This window comes from Eupeodes corollae, chromosome 1, assembly GCF_945859685.1.
Source record: "Eupeodes corollae chromosome 1, idEupCoro1.1, whole genome shotgun sequence".
NCBI classification, from domain to species: domain Eukaryota; kingdom Metazoa; phylum Arthropoda; class Insecta; order Diptera; family Syrphidae; genus Eupeodes; species Eupeodes corollae.
Genome location: NC_079147.1, coordinates 55,494,372 through 55,516,404, shown reverse-complemented (window position 1 = coordinate 55,516,404; position 22,033 = coordinate 55,494,372). Strand labels below are relative to the sequence as shown.

General features: G+C 34.7%; 1 protein-coding gene across 1 annotated transcript in view; it reads left to right on the top strand.

Annotated features, from left to right (window-relative positions):
- The first annotated feature begins 12,875 nt into the window (after nucleotides 1-12,875).
- LOC129952671 (cGMP-specific 3',5'-cyclic phosphodiesterase) overlaps nucleotides 12,876-22,033 on the top strand; it is a 196,998-nt gene continuing 187,840 nt past the window's right edge. The window contains exon 1 of the mRNA XM_056065428.1: nucleotides 12,876-13,801. Coding sequence (XP_055921403.1) covers nucleotides 13,091-13,801 — 711 coding nt within the window. The 5' untranslated portion in view covers nucleotides 12,876-13,090. The remainder of the gene's footprint in view (nucleotides 13,802-22,033) is intronic.

The window sequence follows — 22,033 nt, the reverse complement described above, 5'->3', positions numbered from 1 at the left end:
AGACAGCATTGAGTTTTCGAAGCATTAAATTCTACACGGTTTTTGATTCCCCATTGGACAATGCTGTCAAGATCAGAATTTAATGAACTCATCATACGCTGCCGTTGGTAGTCCACATCCGAAGAACAAGGATGAGAATCTAGAAACGAATATGAAAAGCTGAGGGTACTGTCATCAGCGAAACAATTAAGTGGGTTAGAAGTTTCAGACAAAAGATCATTTATAAAAATAAGGAAAAGTGTCGGAGACAAAACGGAGCCCTGAGGCACACCAGCGTTTATTTTGTGGATATCAGATTTGAACCCGTCCAAGACTACTTGAATTGAACGGTCCGAAAGGAAATTTCTAACCCAACGAAGAAGGGATTCATCAATACCAAATGCACGCATTTTCGATAAGAGAGCTTCGTGCCAAGCTCTATCAAATGCCTTTGAAATATCAAGTGCAACAATCTTACTTTCTCCAAAACGATGTAAAGATTTGTTCCACTGTTCGGTGAGATAAACCATGAGATCACCAGTGGATCTATTGCAACGAAAGGCATACTGCCGGTCATTAAGGAGCTTCCGTTCTTCAAGATATTTCTTAAGCTGAAAATTTATCAGTGTTTCCATGACCTTGGAAAGAAGGGACGTAAGTGCAATTGGACGATAGTTAGATGGTGAGGAGGATTCGCCTTTTTTATTAACAGGCTGGACAAATGCAGTTTTCCATCCACTCGGAAAGAGACCTGTAGCGTAGGACAGATGGAAAAGCTTACGCAGTGGTTTTGCCAGCGTTGAAGAACAATAGCGGGGATACTATCCGGGCCAGCGGATTTGTGAATGTCAAGATTTTTAAGTACTCTAGTAACTGAACGAGTGCGAAAGAAGATCCGTCCCATAGAATCGTTTACGGTTTCAAGTACAGGCGGAGTCATGTCACTAATTGGCAGCATCGAATTAACAGCAAACTGTGCTGCAAGCAAATATGTTTTATCAATCGCGCTTACGTAGGGAGTGTCATTATAAACGAGCGTAGGAACTGACGATGACGTAGTGTTGCGCACATTTTTTACAAATGAACAGAAAGTTTTACTACCATTGGGACAAAGGATTGGACATACGCTTCGAAAAGGTAACGACTGCATTGCAGGCCAAGTCGAATCCGCTCACACAAGAAGGTAGAAGAGCTGCACGACCAAGAAGCACGTGGCGCAGGACAGTCGAGGCAAAATCAGCGTCACTAGGAAAGATTTCGAGGGAGCTGAAACACATCTCCGGAAATCATACACAATGGTTCGCAGGAGTTGTAGGGGCCCTATGCCCCTTAAGGGGTTCCCAACAGACTTAACAGGTCTAAGGACCTAAGTAGAAAGTAAGTAGTAGTATTTTCACCAAGGAAATGAACCTCTACTTCTTTATGGAGTGCACTTAGTTCGTGAGAAGTTGAAGCTTTTACTTTGTAGTTTTGGTAATGGTTAAAGCATATGAAATGAAAATATCTTTTCCATATCATTTCGAAAAAACAATGTTCTTTTAAAAACTTACACATACACAAACTAAGCTTCGACACCAAAACAATATTATTCCAAACTTCTTTTGGAAAAAAACTGCAAGCCTACAATTAGCTGATTTGTCCATCAACTTAATGCAAATATTTTCCACTAATATTTTTTGATTACTCCTATGCATAAATTTGAATCTAAGGGTTCTGTTGAAAATTTTAATTAGTTAATCCTAAAAGTATTTCAAGCAATTGATAAAAATAATACAGTTTATAGTTTAGTTCGAAACCATATTTCTCAGCATCAGTATGGTTTTATGAGCGGTAAGTCGACGACGGAAACCAATTTATCAATATTTACGAATTATTGTCTTGCGTATTTAGAAAATCGCTCGGAAGTCGACATTATTTCCACAGAATTTTTAAAGGCATTTGTATTCAACATAATATTCTTTTGAAAAAACTTGAGCTGCTACGGTTTCACTCGACTGTCCTTAATTGAATTAGAAGATATTTAGTTGGACGTAGTCAATATGTTAAAATAATTGGTGTTTTATCAAACTTTTCAGGTGTACCACAAGGCAGCCACCTTGAACCACTTCTTTTTTTCTTTTTATTAATGATTTGCCAAATTACATTTCTTATGCAAATTGTCTCATATATAGCGAAGATCTCAAGATTTTTAGCTGTGTAAGATCTCCATTAGATGCGAGTAAAGTTCAAACTGATATTGACTGCATTGTTAACTGGTGTACAATAAATGGTTTATATTTTAATATTAAGGTTTGTAAGATACTAGATCCATTTAGTTTCAATTACATAATTGATAATCATCCATTAAAAAGGTTAACGACACAAAAAGATCTTGGAGTTATCTTTGTTTTTAAAATGAGTTTTTTACTTGACCACGTTATTTCTAGAGTTAACGCGATATTGGCTTTTATTTCTATAACTTCGTCTTTTCCATATACTAAAAACCCTTCATTTATCCCTTGTCACACCTTTGCTGGAGTATCGTTGCATTATATGGAATCCCTTATTTGAATAAAGTATCCTTAGGATTGAAAAATCAATAAAAGTTAGTAAAAATTGATTTTCGACGAAAACAATACTATTTACTTTCAACTTAAAAAAACCAGCTGTCCGTTTTTTCATAAAAAAATAGGACGCAAATTTGGTAAACATTGATATACGGTTTTTGACATCTCTCAAATTAATAGTTTTCGACTAAAAATCTATTTAACAAAACTAGATTTTCAAACTAAACTATTTCCCTATATGAAAAATATTGTTGGTAATTTAAAATTTTTTAAAAATAATTCAACTGACAACTTTTTTAACCCAACACGAAAACCTACAAAATTGTAAGAGAGACAAATTGACAGACGGGAAGTAGTTTGTGTGGTTCGCTTTCCAGTCTCTTTTTTGATTTGAATGCAGTCATGAAAGACAAAAATACAAAAATAAATAAATAAAAAACATAACAAATAAAAAACATAAGAATTTATTTAAAACTATAACAATCAACTGAATTAATAATTAACTGATGCGAAATATGGCAGCTGCTTTAGTTATTTCACTTAAAGTAATTTCGAAAAATTTTCAAAGTTATGAAATGGATCGAAGAGTAGAATCCTGAAAACGATTTTAATCGAATTTCTATTAAAATTTCGATTACATTTCACTCGATGTTGAGAACCTAGCTGATAATCTTTTAACATTTGGAAACACATTGATATTAGTTTTTTTTGGTTATATATAGCCTTAAAATATTTGAATTATCAAATCACCTTATAATGGTTACAAATCTTAAAAATTTACTTCCAAGACTCGTGATCTGCTTACCAAGGTTGGAGAGCATATCTTTTGTGATTAGAGAGTATTTACTTAAGGTGAGGAACAGTCCTGGATGAACCTGGGCCTCAACGTCTCCAGCTATGTCGTCCGCAGTCTCCTGCGTGCACCAGCTGAGTCATGGTTTTTCTCTACTGCGCGTCATTTGAGATTGTATTGTCCGAGTTGGAGTGTTGACATATATTGACCCAGCCATCCAAGTCATTGGACTTTAATTCTTTAAACTAGGTCAGCGGTCGTTAAATGTCCTTTTGAGATGACAGCATAGGTATATTTACTTGGTCTTCTTCAAATTGACCACTAAACCCATCTTCTCCGCTACACTTACATCAAGCTTTAATCTTCCAATTAAGTCAATATCATCGTAATAATAATACGAACCTTTGAAAAATTGATGATTGAGTTGTGCACAATTCTTTCCAGAACGATGTTAAAGAAGTCGCATAACAGTGCATCACCTTGTCTAATTTTGGTATCAAATCAGTAAAATCTTTTCCGACCTTGATAAAGCAGCGTGCATTCTCCATCGTCAATCTGCACAAACGAATATGTTTGACAGAAATGCTAAAACTGTTCTGTAGAGCTAAACTAAAAAATCGATAAAGAGATGGTCCCTGAGTTTTTGAAATATTTGCCATAATGTTAATATTTGGTCAACGAAGGTCCTGGTCTGAAGCCACACTGATAAGGACCTATCACGTTGTTAACGAACGGCTTTAGAAGTTTGCGCAACTCAGAGGTTCTTCTTTCTTGTGTATTGTAACAAACTGTGCGGAGATTCTCCCTTTCAAGTCATCGCCTGCTGCTTTGAACAATTCGGCAGTTCACTTTAAAACACTTCATCAGTCTCACAGTGTCAAAAGTGGTGCCGTTTAAAAATTCTTAACGCTTAATCAATAAGGGTTTTCAAAACTTAAAATTAAAGTTCTTCACGCGGTTTCATCGATTGAAAAGTTCTTGAAGTAAGTAATATTAAAAGTATTTTTCAGTTTTATTCTTGAACCGAACATTGATTGAATCTCATTGAAGAACTAGAGTTTCAATATTTGTTGAATATAATAAATTTCTTGAACATTAAAAACAAAATTAACTTTGCGGACAAGGTGAGTTAAAAACCGACTAAAAGTAGGTTCTGAAGGTAACCTTAGCTATCTCCGAATTCAATTCTTGCACCCTTAACGGACAACCTGTTTATCAGAACAAAACAATTGAAACGCTAAGTTTTTGTTCGTCTTTTAACGAGCGGCCAGTCAGATATTGAAGGAAAGTTTCTCGAAGAGTTCAAAATGTGTTCTATTTAAACCTACATTCTCAAAAATTTGCATTTCTTCAAGAATTATAGATTTGTTTTTAAAATTTTATACGAAAGGTATTAATTTCATTAAAATATTTCAACATTTAAACTCTTATCCAAGCATAATTTGTGTCTCATTAGAAAATGATAATAATCCCCTAAGCAAAAAATAAATTAAAAGAAATCAGGTACGAGCATAAATGATTCCACTGTGGTTTTAATTTTAATAAAGGAGTACAGAAATGAATCCTTAAGGATTTTATTCTCAGAAAATCTATTTACTCAGGACGATGGTAGGAGTTAGCCAATCGTATTCTTTATTGACTGTTTTCTAGGTTTGTTTTTGCTGTGACAAATATACGAAGCAACCTTACCTACTTAATGGGAATTTTATTTGTCATTTCACAAGAATTGTGAGGAAATAATAAAAGAGAAAATGATTGATTCAATGAAAATAATTTTATAAGAAAAATCTTTTTAAAAAAAAAACATAAATTCAAATACGTTTGTATGTATGTATACTTCTATAAGAAATTTAATTTATTGTTCGATTTGACTTCAGGGGATGATTTTTAGACGAATCACATTCAAGGTTCTATTAAATTACTTTGATATACATTTTTTTTCTGCTGACAGGTTATTTATTGGGGGTAATAGCAGTACTGAAGCACTAACAGTTTTTGAATGCAAACATATGTAAATGGAAAGCACATAAATCAATTAATTTATCAATTTTTAATTCAATTAATGTTGATTTTTGTAAGAAAAAAAAGAGTTTCACATTAAGCGTTTTTAATCTTTAAACTTGAGAAACAGAAAGTGAAATTGAGATATCTTGAGATTTATTCTTGGAAATTCGAAGGCACGTCTTAGTTTTTCTATAAAAAAGCCAAAACGTCTAATTTATCATAACTTTGGTTCATACTTTTGACTAACCTTAAACAATGAAATTAGTTATGTTAATTAAGAGGAAAGTTTGTATCTTATGTTAACCCCCTAAGAAGAAGTCTTATTCGATACTCACTTAGGTCCTCAGACCTGTTAAATCCGTTGGGAACCCTTTAAGGGGCATAGGGCCCCCACTAATGATTTCCGGAGATGTGTTTCAGCTCCCTCCAACTTTTGCTAGTGACACCGATTTTACCTCGACTGTCCTGTGCCATGTGCTTCTCGATCACCAAGCTCTTCTTAATTCTTGTGTGAACGGATTCCACTGCATTGCTTGGCCTACAATGCAGTCGTTATCTTTTCGAAGCGTATGTCCAATCCATTGCCACTTACTTCTTCGTATTATAGAGTCTAAAGGTTCGTGGCCTGTCCTTCTATAAAGGACCTCATTTGATATCGGTTTGTCCAGAAAATCCTTAGGATGTTACGAAGATATGTATTTACGAAGGTTTGCAGCTTTCTTGTAATGGCTGAAGTAACCTTCCAATTGCTGCACCCAAAAACAAGCACAGACTAGACATTTGTGCGAAACAGTCGTAGCTTTGTTCTTAAGCTGATAGAGTAATTCATCCAAATTTTTGACAGCATACTGACGGCCGCTTTTGCTTTGCCGATGCGTCAGATGATGTCTTCTTCGATTCCGCCCTCGATGGAAACGATACTTTCAAGGTATTGAAAGGTCTCCACTTTTTCTACCTGTTGCGAGTAAATATTTATTTGAGAGGAAGTTTTGCCGGAATTAATATTCAGCCCCACAACTTCTGCTTCTCTCCGCACTTGTTGCCATTTGATGAAGATCCATGATCCTATGAGAGAGTAAGCAAACATCGTCCGCGTAATCCCAGTCCTTCAAATAGAATGTCAAAGTCTATTGGTTTCCTCCGTTACCTGCCAAAGCTTCTCGCACTACATCGCTTATCACCAACAAAAACAATATTGGGGACAAAATGCAGCCCTGTCTGACTCCGCTACGGATTTCAAAATCATCTGACAACCTACTATCGTGCAGAACGTGACTCTTGGATCAATCATATTTGCTTTAATAATTGTAATTAGTTTTTCTGTGATGCCTCTCCTCCGCAAAGCTAACCAGATATACTCCCTGTTAACGCTATCGAAGGCCTTCTAGAAGTCGATGAACAGCAAGTGTAGTGATGATCGATATTCAACGCACTGTTCAATAATGATCCGCAGGGTGTTTATATGTATTCAATACGGGAGGATCCAGGGTGGAATCCTGCTTGTTCGGCATCGAGTGTGGCTTCAAGATGTTTTTTAATGCGTTCCAGTATGACTTTTGCTACTATTTTGGCAATTGCAGGTAGAACGCAAATTCCTCTCTAAATTACGCACTTTGTTAGATCTCCTTTTTTGGAAGCTTAGCGATAATTCAATTCTTCCACTCATCAGGGAAGCTTTCTGTAGTCCGGGCTTCTTTTATGAGTGGATGAAGCAGTTCGCTTGATGACGTTACCGCTGCTTGTAAAAGCTCTGCAGAAATTTCATCAAGTCTTTCCGCTTTGTTGTTCTTAAGTGCTTTAAATGCGGCAACGATCTCATTTTTACTTTGAGATGTGGATTCAGGGATTAGTTTGTTCGATTGATTTTCCTTTCTGAAAAGTGAAAATTATCCCTTGTTCCTTAGTCTCACATGTGAAATGATCGACTGATGTTTCATCCGTGTTTATGAATCGATATTTTGCCTTATTGATATGAAAGTAACCGTGGTACCCATCTTACGCACGAATAGGGTTAAAAGCATCAGACCTAAGGAAAACACATGGTTCGATGCGAGCTGTAAAGAGGTTATTAGGGTTAAGAAGGTAAGTTTCCGTTGTTTTAAAGCCAATCCAACAGAGGAAAACCGGAATAAGTTCAAGCAAGACAGGAAGGCCTGCAACGCCCATATCCGACGGACCAAATTTTTACATGACCAAAAATTACGGCAAAAAATACTGCAATGTCCCAAAGGCAGTACAAATTTTTGGTCATTTGTAAAAAATATGAGGAATTCTTCCTCTTCCTCGGTTCCTACGCTCGTTGTCCTAAAAGATCTTAACATACACAAATCTGCTGGTCCTACTCCTCAGGTCTCGTTCCGAGCGGATGGGAAACCGCATTTGTCCAGCCTATTCCCAAAAAAGGCGAATCTTCCTCACCGTCTAATTATCAACCGATTGCACTTACGTCCCTTCTTTCCAAGGTCATGGAAACGCTGATTAATTAACAGCTAAAGAAATATCTTGAAGAACGGAAGCTTCTTAATGACCGACAGTATGGCTTTTGTAGCAATAGGTCCACTGGTGATCTCATGGTTCATCTCACCGAACAGTGGAACAAATCTTTACATAGCTTTGGAGAAAGTAAGATTATTGCACTAGATATTTCAAAAGCATTTGATAGGGTTTGGCATCAGGCTCTCTTATCGAAAATGCGTGCTTTCGGTTTGCATGAATCCCTCCTTCATTGGATTAGTAATTACCTTTCGAATCGTTCAATACAACTTGTATTGGATGGATTTAAGTCTGAAAACCACAAAATAAATGCTGGTGTGCCCCAGGACTCTGTTCTTTCTCCAACACTCTTTCTCATTTTTATTAATGATCTCGTGTCTGCAACATCTAATCCAATACATTGTTTCGCTGACGATAGTACTCTAAGCTTTTAATATTCGTTTTCAGATTCACACCCCTCTTCTTCGGATGTGGAACTGCAACGACAAAATATGATAAGCTCATTAAATTCCGACCTAAACAGCATTGTTCAATGGGGAATAAGAAACCGCGTGGAATTTAATGCTTCGAAAACGCAATGCTGTCTTGTATCGTTAAAGCGAAATATACCCCCCCTGCCATTATCCATAAATGGCACTTGCATCGAGGAAACTGAACATCTGGATATTCTTGGTATGTGTATCACCAACCACCTTTTGTGGAACGATCACATACGCGATGTCGCCAAAAATGCCGCAAGATGTTTGGGTTTTCTAAGGCGATGCAAGAAGTTTTTCTCCCCCTCTGATCTGGCTGTTATTTATAAGTCTTATATATGTACGTCCAAAGCTTGAGTATAACTCCCATATCTGGGCTGGTGCTCCTGCAACTTAGTTAAGCCTCTTGGATAGTATTGAACGTAGAGCATTTAGATTGATTGGTGATATTACCATCATAAGATCATTTACGTCACTTGAACATCGTCGAAATGTTTCTTGTCTCACCCTGTTTTACCGTTATTTTAATGGTTTATGCTCAAGAGAAATAGCCAGCTGCATTCCTCCCCTTAAACAGTTCAACCGTAATACTCGCGCTTCTAGGAATGGTCATCAATATACCCTCGAGTCCATCTTCGGTCGTACTGTCAAGTATAGAGATTCGTTCTTTAGCCGTGCTATGCGAATGTGGAATGCCTTACCACACTCTGTCTTTCCCAGCTATTGCAATATTCAGGAATTCAAAACCAATGTGCACCGACATCTCCTTTCAACCCCTCTCTCCCTTTCCTAGTGCTCACACTGTGTCTACATAATAAGGGTAATATATCCCCTTGAGTGTGCGCTTATTATAAAAAAAAAAAAATTAATTTTCAGCCCCACAACTTCTGCTTCTCTCTCCACACTTGTTGTCATTTGATGGAGATCCATGATCCTATGAGAGAGTAAGCAAACATCGTCCTCGTAATCCAAGTGGTTTAAATAGAATGTCACCTGAATTATACCTGACGAAGCTGCGCGCACAACATCGCTTTCACCAACAAAGACAATAATGGGGACAGAATGCAGCCCTGTCTGAGTCCGCTACGGATTTCAATATCATCTGACATCGTACAGAACGTGGCATTTGGATCCATCATATGCTGCTTTAATAATACCGATTAGTTTTTCTGGAATTCCTCTCCTCCGCAAAGCTCACCAGATGTACTCCCTGTTAACGCTATCAAAGGCCTTCTCGAAGTCGATGAGCAGCAGGTAAAGTGGTGATCGATATTCAACACACTGTTCAATAATGATCCGCATGGTGGTTGATGTGATCAATACAAGAGCATCCAGCGCGGAATCCTACTTGTTCGGCATCGAGTGTGGCTTCAAGGTGTTCTGTGATGCGTTCCAGTATGACTTCATCTACTTTTTCGGCAACGGTTGGTAGAACGCAAATTCATCTCAAGTTTTCGCACTTTGTTAGATCTCATTTTTTGGGAGCTTGACGATAATTCCCTTCTTCCAATCAGCGGGGAAGCTTCGGTGGTCCATCAGGCTTCTTTTATGAGCGGATGAAGCCGTTCGCTTGATGACGTTGGCGCTGCTTGTAAAAGCTCTGCAGGAATTATATCAAGTCCTTCCACTTTGTTGTTCTTAAGTACTTTAATTGCAGCAACGATCTCATTTTTACTTTGATTCAGGGATTAATTTGTTTGATTGTTTTTCCTTTCTGAAGATAAACAGTAAAAATGATCCCTTGTTCCTTAGTCTTACATGTGAAATGATCGACTGATGTTCAACCGGCTTGCGTTCGACCGAGTTGAGTTCTTGTATAAACTGAAGTTTGAAGCTTTACGACATTTTAATGTGTGTTGTGAGGATGATCGCTCTACCGTTGGTTCTCCTTGCAAAGGAGTCATATGTGCTTCTACATACTGGCCTCTCAACCTCTCCACACAAATGATCTTGTGATCGATCACGTAATAAAACAATGCAACCCCTTGATGAAATGTATATTTTTTTCTTAATTTCAACTTTCCACACCTTAAATGGACAGTGTCAGACAACGGATCAAATTACAGTTGTAATCTTTTCGCAGCAAAAGAATTTTTTTTTGTAGATCATTTAACTGATTCAAGCCTCAGCTAAGTGAGTGACGTTCTAAATAATATAAACTCACAACTTGACCTTATATTCTCAACCTACCCTATCAGTCACTCTATGTCCCAATTTTGTTTCGCTACTTATAATAATCACCCTCTCTTGCCAAGAACGTTCTACCTTACCTCGTGCCTAGAAGTTATTCCCCCTTCACATCGTATTTTGTATTTTGATTTTCATAAAGTCCAAATTTCCCAAATTAACAATTATATTATCCAGAGTTTCATTTGATAAAAAAAAATAAGTTTGTTGAAGGAGCCACTCATAAGGATAAAGCTAAGGGAAATATTCCTACTCTCTTAATGCCCAACTGTCAACTTTAAGTACTTTGGTGCTTGTCTTCATATCAACGATCTGTACAAATCTCTCTCCAAAAAGACATACAACTCAATCTAACCTTGTCAACGCTTCCAGAACCTTTTTTCAGTTCGCTAATCATAAACAAAAAATAAGATGGGTATCCAATCCATCCTCATTTCACAAGATTCTTTTACACCAGATCGGACCAATTTTGAGTATTGCCCAAATTTTTCGTTGGATAATTTCTTACCGAATTGCATTTCTCCATCAGCCATTGAAAACAAATTCTATCAACTTAATGACATTCTTTTCTTCTCTTTCAATTCATCTATCTGAAATTGTTCATTTCCTACAATATTTAAAACATTCTTCATCTTTCAGGCAATTGCTAAACTTTCTCATATCCCAAACATTTTTGAAAGCGTTCTATACGAACTTCTCAGCTTCCGTTGCAGATCTACATATTATTACTTCAGCACAGAACAGCTCCTTTAAAAATAGATCTAAAACCATAAACCTTGTAGAGATCGTTTCATTTATTCTAATAGCCTAAGAAAACTGAAGTGAAGTCAATATTGTTATTATATATTTCAAACTCTCCTCCTTAAGTTTTGAACCTCTTTTCTTGAAGTTACTACTTACCTTGAAAATTGTAAATATCCCAACCCTATTCTAGTCACTTCTAGTGTTCCCCAAGGTAGTGATTTAGGCCCTATCCTCTTTACGCTGATAATACGAAATGTTTCAAAACAATTGGAACTCATGAGGACGTATCTCTCTTCCAAACATATGCACAATTTCTCATCTTCGAGTACCAAAAATTGCTTAGAACTCAACATAAGCAAATGCCAGACTATGACCTTTTCGAGTTAACACATTAAAGAAGCTCCCCGTCATTACTTATAATCATCCGAGGCATACAGTAGAACACATAGGAGATCGCAGTCTTTTGTGTGACGTAACCCTGAAATTTCCACTTCACATTACCGAAATAATTCAAAAGGGCAATTCTGCATTAGGTTTTGTTAAAAGATACGACCGATCGATTTACATGACGTTTGTCCGACCACTACTTGAATATGCGTCTCAGGTTTGGTCTCCATATCACGATATACACATATGAAGAATAGTAAGCATCCAATGAGGGTTTCTTAGTTTTGTACTGCAATACGTTCCTTGGTTGAATTCTTTGATCTTACCCCTTTTCGTGGTCAACTTCGACCAAAAAACAAAGCCTTAACTTAACCTCAGAAAGGTAGGAAAATTGCACACTGTTATCGGCTTCTCTCTGGCTGAATTGACTGCTCCTCTCTCTATGATTCCATTTATTTTACGCTAACTCACAACCTGAAAAAACCTCGCCCCCTCTGTTTATCAACTTATGACACCTCCTATGGCGTTAACGAATCTCTGACCCGTATGCTCTGGTTGGTCAATTCGAATCCAAACTCATTTGATTTCAACATCAGCACTTATAACCACAAACTTCTTTTGACCCATCCCCAGTTTTAGTTATAAGCTTACATTAAAGTAATTTTTAAGCTATACTTGTTGCTTGAATTAAGCGAAATAAAGTGGAGTCTATCCCCCACTTAAATTAAGTCTTTGTGTAAAGTGTGATGCAAAGATTGAATGCCTTACATGAAAGTTCGACAAAACTCATTTCTTTTTTCAACACTTTGGGCTACAGAAGCAATATTCTTGGGAGCCACGTAATTTCAATTCCCCAAATCACTAACTTGCCGTAAAAGTGCAGTTCTTATAAATGTTTAACTATGGTCGGCCGAGAAGAAAGATAATTCAAAAGTTCTCTAATATTTCGAATTTTGTATCATTTTTGAAGTAAATTAAAACCATTTTACTTTGTGGTTACGACATGTATCCCTACATTTTAGGTAAACTCGTAGTGTCAAAAAATAACAGCTTTAAAATTGACAGCTGTCCAAAAAGTGAGCTATAAAAAATGAACCTCCAATAAATAAATCCTTTATATCCATTGAAGAAGTATTTGACTCCAATTTTTTGATAGTTAATTGAATTCTAAAACAATCGCCAACTTAATATTTATGTAACATTTCAAAAATTCAAGTTTTTGTGAACTATTAATTCAACATCCTTATTTTTTATTTTCAGGTTCTTAAAGCATCCAAAAACATTTAACATCCTGTGGTCTAACACAAAGTTTTTTTGAAAACTATCGATATCCTACGATAACCACCACCAACAGACATAGAATCAACAAGTGCACAAGTTCTGACATCATTAAAATTGCTATGAATATTGACAAAAGCATACATGAATAAAATCAAAATCAAAATCTAAGACTTACTAATAGATAATGCAGCCAAATCAAAATGACAGAGAACCTCTCAAAACCAACAACGACAGCACAACCCCCAGAATCATCATCAGTATCAGCCACTTCAACGAGTTCAATACTGACCACAAATACGGGTATAGCCAAGCCCGTCGATAATGAAAAATCCCAAATTGAAGTTGAAATTCACCGTCTCTCGAATGGCTTACATAACGGAAATTCCAAAAGCCACATCCACTCGGCGGAAACGGAAATCATTAATACAATACCAAAAATTGTAGACTCTTCCTCTTCTTCTTACCAAAGCAATAATAGAGATTTTAAGGATGTCGGAACAGTTCAAGTTGAAGTTAACGATGAAGCTGAAGAAGATGAAGATGACAATGATGAGTCATCATCAGTAACGTCCAAAAAACATAAAAGAATGAGTAGTGTTTCGGTGAGCTCCCCAACACGGGGTCATTTATCACCGATTGCCATAAACTTGTCTCCGCCATCAGAGGACATCAGCAATGTGTCAGCAACAACAACTAACAGTAGACCAGCAGTTACGGCGCAGGATGTCGATGAGGTGGCCAAGTTGTTCGAAGAGAAACCGGAAGCCTTTGAGAAGTGGCTTACAGAGAGAGCTCCTGCTGAGGCTTTGATAAGACTGCAACAATTTATTGAAAGCCGAAAACCGGTCAAACGGCCTTCGGTGACATCGGATCTCTTTCAACAGTGGATGCAAACTCCACCATCAATTCAGGTATGTTAAAAATTCTACACCTACCTTACATGTATCCATTTCTGAATGAAAATCGAGGATAATTATTTTCAATGACAAATTGTAATTTATTCAAATCGGAATCGAAATCAGGATCTGAAATCATGAAAAATCCATTAATCTAAAAAAGAAATACCATTTAAAAAGTAAAACAAAAGAATCTCTTAATGATGCTGATGACTTTCACCTTTGACACAGGGAAATATAACTTTTGTATGGATTTCTCTTTTTTAAATGTGTTTTGTATGTATTTTATTTTTAGGTCCTTTTGACGCAAAGTCATGTTGTTAAAAAAAAGGACGAAACAAAAATAGGGAAAAAAGAAACTCATACGCCGCAGTCAAAAATTTATACTTGAGGCTATTTTTTTGTTTCAGTTAAAGTTAAAAAAACAAAAACAAAACCGATGGTTAATTTTGTTTTTTGCTTATTAATATTTTTTTTAAATTATAAAGTAAACATATGAGTGTCAATAATTCATCAATTAATTAATTAAATGTTGTTTTATTTATTTTTTGTGTATTCTACAAAATTTTATTGTTGCCATAAACTTAATGGAACAAAAGAATAATTAAATAATAAAGTTATATATACAAGTTATATAAATACCTATTTTAATTGATTTCTATAGTGAACACATTGAATGTCAGATGAAGATTCAATTGGTTTCAATTAACTCCTTCAATATTTTATATGATATCATTTTAAATGCAGATATTAATTAATATAAAGGCGAGTTTATCACATGCTGACACCGTTCCGCATTTAACGTATCCCCATAAGGAATTAAAGAGGTCTTCAATCACATTTGACAGGACCGTCGAAAGCGTGTTTTTTAAATTATAAATTCCTTATAGCTAGTTCGCATTTAATTGTCCGCCGAAATATCGCTGCCATATTTCCTAGTAATTTTCAATTGACTGTAACGTAATGCAACTTAAAATAATGTGTCTACAGTGAACTCTCTCTGAGTCGATTGGATATCATAATAAGTTCGAGTTAGGGGGAGTTTTTAAAACATTCGAGTTAGAGATTATTATTTTTTAAATTAATACAGTGTTATCCATGGTTTAAAAAGAAAACGTTGATAAAACACATATAAATATTTTTCATGATATTTCTTTTTTATTATAAAGTATAAACGTTTACATTATGTGTGTTGCAAGCATCGATTCTGTTGAGGTAATTTTTGAACGCTTTTTGACACATATTGGTCGTTGTCTTAGGCATTACATGACGAATATTGCGTTTTAAGTGCTAAAGAGTTAAATATTTATCTGCAAGAATACAATCTTTTGCAGGCAGGTAATGTCTCTTGCAATAAAGCTATTTTCGCTCGAATTGTGTGGCATGTGTAACCGTCTTCTTTAAGCAACGTATCCTTCAAGTCGTATTATTTAATAGCAAACAAGAAAAGAAAAGCTCGGTTATAATATGGCCACACAAAAAATAAATAAATTAGCTTGGGCAACAGTCCGTAGAGAGCCAGGGCCCAGTGACTTACAATTCTCAACTATTCTTAGATTTTTAGCCAATAGTAATAGGAAGTTGTCCAATGTATTTATTCTCAGAATAGATTCGGTCTTTTTTAAAGTATTTTTGACGCTCCCAGTCAAAGACAACCCAGTGCAAATTTTCAGAATCTTCCTTTCGAAGGGTTTTAGCCGCTTCATGGCCGTTTCGGAGATGGTGTACTAAACGGGAAAGCTTTTTCCAATGACTGGTCTCAGCAGTTGTTTGTACATCAAAATCTTGGTCTGTTGACTTAGTCTTTTGCTCTTCTTCATTAATGGATGGACACGATGAAAGACCCAGCTGGCTTTAGTAAGAACTTTCTGGCCAAGTGGGTTAAGCTTGAATAACTCGTGGAAATAAATTCCCAGGTACTGAACGGTAATCTTGGCTGAACGTAATATCCATTTGGGAGTTTCAAATTCAAGTTTCTGCATATTGTCGCTTTTTGCGATCCTTTACGGACGACAGTTGAAAGTAGTCGTTATAAAGAAAGTTGTTGAAGACGATTGTCAGAAACACTGCTTGAGGGAGCCTTTTCAGGAAGGAGTAAGAAACCTCATCCAGCCCTGTTGACGTCTTTGGTTTGTAGTAGTCTATTAGCATCTGGTTCGGGTTTGATTTCTCATAATCTCTTCTTAATAGATTTGCCATTGTAGTGTCGAATAGAGTTTTGGAACATGATGTTAACGCATTCGAGTTCGCTTTTCATTGTTCGATATCCCCGATTCACTGTGTTGAGTTCCCTCTGGTGAATTGTCTGTAGCCTTTTCATCAGATTTTGTGTCGGTGCGAATACAACTTCTTTTTTATATTCCGGGAGATTTTGGTACCTATCTTTGGCTGTCATGGGCATCTTTTGAACGTCAAGAGCGTTACCCATTGTTGCTTTCAGAGTTTTAGTGCCACCATCGATTTCATTTTTCTGAAGGTTTTCGTTGGCAGGATATATATTGCTTGATATGCCTCTGCATTCTCTCGTCGTTAAGTCTTCTATAATTTATAAAGTCTGCTTGGAGTCTCCCTGTTAGGATGGTTGGTTTGTTCTCAACCATTCCTGTGAGTGAGTAATTGCAAGGCGTAGTTTGAGAAAGCTCTTTTCATGACAAGAATTACTCTTGGAGAATTTTTGAATTCCTCGCAAGAGGCAGTACCCGTGAAGAAACTTTAGATGGCATAGGCAGGGATCGAACCCAAGACCTCTGGCATGACAGTCCAACGCACTAACCATCATACCACGGGTACTATCATATGACCATAACGCTCCTAATTGACAGCAAAAGTCGTTCTATTGTTAGGCGTTTTCGAAGAACGAGGGTCCAATCACACGAGGTTGTTAATGGTCAGCTAGCTTCAGTTGTAGTTTGAGCTGAACTCTGTATAGATGTTGGTATTGATTCAAATTCAAAATACGACATTTTGTGCCATAAGACAGTCCTAATTCCTAAGAACCACGAGGAATCGACGTATTCGGGTCTTCGGCAACAGTGATATTGCACAGGCTTTACAATATCTGTAAGCCTCTGAACCAGTCTCTTAAAATTTCTTCAAAATTTTGCCAAATGCTTGGGTAGTTGGAATATCATTTAATCCGTAATTTCCTCTCAAAGCTCAAAGATATGTGGCTTTTACAGAATCAGCGTTGTGCGATAGTTGAGGGATCCATTTTCGTAAATTTTAGACTTTCAACTGAAAAAAAAAATGGTTTAACAATGTAGTTTGACAAGTGTCAAATTCCAGACCTATACTTTTGATACCGCAAAATGGAAAACCCGTTATAAGAAAGATGACAAATAAATAAATATCTTTTTCATTTGAACTATCAATTGGACTGGTTTGTGTAGAAATAATGATATAGACAAAGAATATTCTTATTCTAAAGGTTAAAATTCCACCAACAAGTTTAGAGTCTATTAATAGCAAACTCTGATTGACGTTAGACTTTCTTATAAGTTTGTTCTAATCTGACACCAATATTTCACTTTAAGGTCATTTAAATGTACCACACATTGACTGGATTCCATCCAAAGACGAATTCTACGTTTAAGCTTCTCTCTCTCATCTTCACAATTGGAACTATCTTTTCTCGATAAAATCCTTGTAACTTGCTTGTAAATAAGTTTTATTGAAAAACTCAAAAAATAAAATTATAGATTTAGTATTTTCTTCTGAAACTATTAGTACTCTTATTCTTAAATCTAGATAAGGAATTACTAATATTGATAAATATAACCTATCTGTGGACATTTTTCTGGACTTAAGTAATTAATATTGACGAAGCAGTTTAAAATTTGTGTAAGATTAGTGGGTTAAGCGGAATTTCATTTTCTTAGTCCCAAGTCGTGTCCTTGAAGATTGCCTTTTTTAACTATTTTATTTTATCTTTTGGTCCTCTATTTGGTTTCGAAAAGAATTAAGATATTGGTTGGTATATGTCGCTTATAATGATGATAATCCCCAGGTCCATCAGTTGAATTATTGAGGTCATTTTGGGGGGAAACTTTAATTTATCCTTGACTGCTTTTATTTAAGATTATTTAATAAAACAGTGAGGATTTTTGATCTTACCGATGAATAAGATCTTAAAAATTTGTCTGTATCTGTCATGTTGGAGCCCCCACCGTCGTCCAGTTTAAATCCTCGAACAACTTCTAAAATCTGTTGTTTCCATTAATTTTCTTTATAATATCAACAAAAGTACTTTCATCAGACAAAACTTATTGCAGGATATTATGCCTTGTTGTAAAATCTAGTTAGCTAACAATCACTTGCCTTGAAATAAGGAAGTCCTAAAAATTTATAAATTTGCAGTCAATTTGAGGACTTTCTTTTTTAAAATTGGACCGCTTACAGGTTAACTATTGCCCCGAATACTTTCGAACCATTTGAAAAAAGCTTTATCAACAATTTCAGACTCACAAACTTTGCTTCGCTTAATGTGATTGCCAAGTCTTAAACATTTCTCTTTCAGTTCATATCAAAGAAAGAGTACTCTTGGAAACTCCAAAATCTTTAGCAATTTTCCATTTCTTTTCAGCTTCTTTCTCAATTTCTTCAATTAAACGAATCTTCAAGTGAAAATCTAGGGTATTAAATTTTCGTTTGGCCATAATTTATCTGAAAGTTATCATTGAATTGTAAAAAATAAGAATTTCCCTCACATGAACAATGCATTACCTACCAAACTCATAATCAATTTCTTTAAAGATAACTTTTGTAAAATTAAAATTTTAGAATTTCACATAAAAAAACAACTTAGAATTATTTCAAAAAAAGTCCAAGAATTTGTTCCATTTAGAGGTAATTTCGATTAAGAGGATGGTTTTTGTATGGGAAATGCAAAAATTATGAACATTTGACTAAGATGGAGTTCGTCTTAGAGGGAGTTGACCGTGTACCATATTGTCTTCATTTAATTTTGTATTTTTCAAGTTTCGAGTGATTTTTGTTTCATACGAGTGATGTATTTTAAAATATTAAGAGGACCTAATGAACGCCATTTGTCAGTCCAATTCAGTCCAAGAAGTGGATGAATTGTGAACAAGTCTTTAAAACGGCTCCATTAAATCGATATTTGTCTTTGGTCCTTTAATTCTAAAAACGCATCCAATATTTCTTTCTTCGGTCGTAACTTCTACCATGTAAGAAAATATTAAATTTACTGAACATTTTAATATTGAAAGTATGGTCGCATTGATGATCTGACGTTGAAAACGACTACTCGAAAAAGACAGAATTGAATCATTTAGCTTTTAGCTTTCCAATTATGAAAATAAGAACCATATTACGGTTCTGGCAACATTTTTGCTTTAAAAACAAATAAAAAAGAGAGCTTGCAGCATACATTAACATTACATAGTTACAGAGAAAAGTAAAAAAAAATATGAGGTTATGAAATGGGAATGAAAAACGGCAATGGAAAAAATGAAAATGATGGCGAACGAAAAATAATTAAAATGCATTCCTCATAAATACGGTAGATGAAACTTGTATATAAATTCTTTTATTTCATAAATCCACATTTCCACTTTTTTCGTGGTAAAAACTGCGAGTAATCGAAATGAAATAAATTAAAAAGCTGCATCGCTAGGGCTTGCTTAAATATTTAAACTACATAAAGGTAGAGTTTTAATCATTTTTAAATGAAAATAAAACAATGATTGTCTTAGGATTTAAAAAAAGAAAATTTAAACAACTTTTTTGATTGCGCAATTTACATGAAAATTAATTAAAATATTAAATATTATATGAAGAAGAACAAGAAGCGGTCTGATTTTGAATATGTTTTTATTATTAACATTAAGATGTTTAATTATGACTTTCAAAAACAATTAAAATACTTGGGTCGAAACTATTTTTAATCAGTTTCTTGTTGTTTTTAAACATTTTAAGGTTTGGTAAAAAAAGTTTTATTTTTAAAATTTAAAGAGATTTATACTCGAAAACGAATACACATTTTAGTAACATTTTTTGAAAGTAAGTTATAAATTGGATTTTTGTAAAACCATTATCTTACGTTAACAACAAGCATAGAATATAGAACATCACTTTTTACTAATTGTGTTTCGTTGAGTTGTAATTTTTATAAAAAAAATGTACTGAATGCAGAAAACAACATTTTTCATAAGATGAAAGTAGTTCCAAGGTAATGCTTTTGATTTTTGCAAAAATATTGGAGTCAAAAATAAATTTTAACCAAGTTTTAATAATGTTGTTATAGTTTTTGTAAAACAAAAACGCGTAACGTTATTTTTGTCCCACTTAATTTTTCTTGAGGTAATATCATTTGTTGTTCAAAAACTTTGCTTGAATTTTGTTTTCAAAATTATATTTAATTGGTATTACGTCGTCCTTAGCTTAAGAACCTCAAATAAATTGCGTCGGTGGTTTTTTTTACCATAGTAGTTTAAAAATAGGTGAACATTTTGCTTAACCCTACATTTCTCACGAACCAATGACGCTAGAGACTTGAATTGTATAATAAATGTAATATAAAAATTATATATTAAATATTGTAACGTAATACCAAACCAGTATATTTTAGAAAAAAATTGTATAAATCTAAAACACTTAAAAAAATGTTTCACCCCGAAAGCTTTACGAATAAAAAATGATTTTATCTCCAAAGCAATTTTGTGCAACGAAAAATAACGTATTTAAGATCTGGTAAAATTTTGAGAAAAATCAAATTGTTTTGTAAAAAATGAAAACCTAAAAAAAAAACATTATCCAAAGTTAATGTAAAATTTAATTTCGACTCAAATATTTTTCAAAAACTTGAGATTATGGCTTCAAACTTATTTTATTTTATAAAAAATATTGTTTTAAACATTCGCTAAAATTTTGAGAAAAATTGAATTGACAGTTTTTTTTTTCAATTTTCAAACTTAACTATTTCTTTATATGAAAAATATTGTTGGTAATTTTAAAATTTGTACGAATAATTCAACTTATAACTTTTTTAACCCAACACGAAAACCTACAAACTTTTAAGCAATATAAATCAATAGACGGGATGGGAAGTTATCAGTATGGATCTCATCCCAGCTTCTTTTTTTGTACGAATCCATAACTTTTCCAATCGGAAACTAATATTTTTGTCTGACTAGTTCTATATGTTCAATGCAGTGAAAGTAAAAATCTATTTGCTGTTATTTTTCGAGCATTTTACATAAAAACAAATTTAAAAAATATCAGTATTTTTTTAATTCAATCTTTTTACAATTTAACGAGAAATAACACTTTATGCAAAAAAGTTTCGGAGTCTATATTTGTCTCTTCAATGCAAAGAACACAGATTTTCTGTAGAAAAATGTTGATATAATCATTTTTAATAGGATTCATAGGAAAGCATTGTTGCTTTTCAATATAAAATGTAAGTCCTTAATTAAGTAAAATAATTAATAGTTCTGCAGGTTATTGCATAATTATGGAGGACACACAATTCACAAGAAAAACAAATAAAGGTTTATTTTTTAAAAGCAACGGGAAAGTGTTTCAAAAAACAAACACATACAGTTCAGAAATCTGCATGAAATCTTTATTTTTATCGATACTACGTTTCATATAATTGAATGTTTGAAGATTATTTCATGCAAATGTTGACCTTGACTGCGCCTCAGATAGTTTATCCTTTTAGACGGTATCTCACTAATAAATGCTTCAATGTTGTCTTCCAATGCGTCAATTGAAGCGGCATGAGCTTTAACATAGTCTTAAAAAAACAGTCTAACGGCGTTAAATCGCACGATCTAGGCGTCCAGAACTGAAATAAAATGTTTACCAAACTCGCCTCTCAATAAGTCCATTGTTGCGCGTGCTGTGTAGGCATGTGGCCATGCCTTGTTGAAACCACATGTTATGCAAGTCAAGCTCTTGTATTTTGATAGCGTTTAACATTCACAGCTACGTTAAGATTCGCATTATCTTTGAAGAAGTACGGTCCAATGATGCCACAAGCCCATAAACTGCACCAAACTGTGACTTTTTCTGGATGCATTGTTAGATCTTGCAATGTTTCTGAGTGATATTCACTAAAAAATCGACAATTCTGATATGACTTACCAATTGCGCCTAAAATGAGCTTCGTCGCTGAACACAATTTTTCCCAAAAATGGATCTTCGTCCAACTTTCCAAGAGCCCATTCACCAAAAGTTTTAATTCGGCCCAAATTGTTCCGCAAAATTTTCCATTTTGTTTAG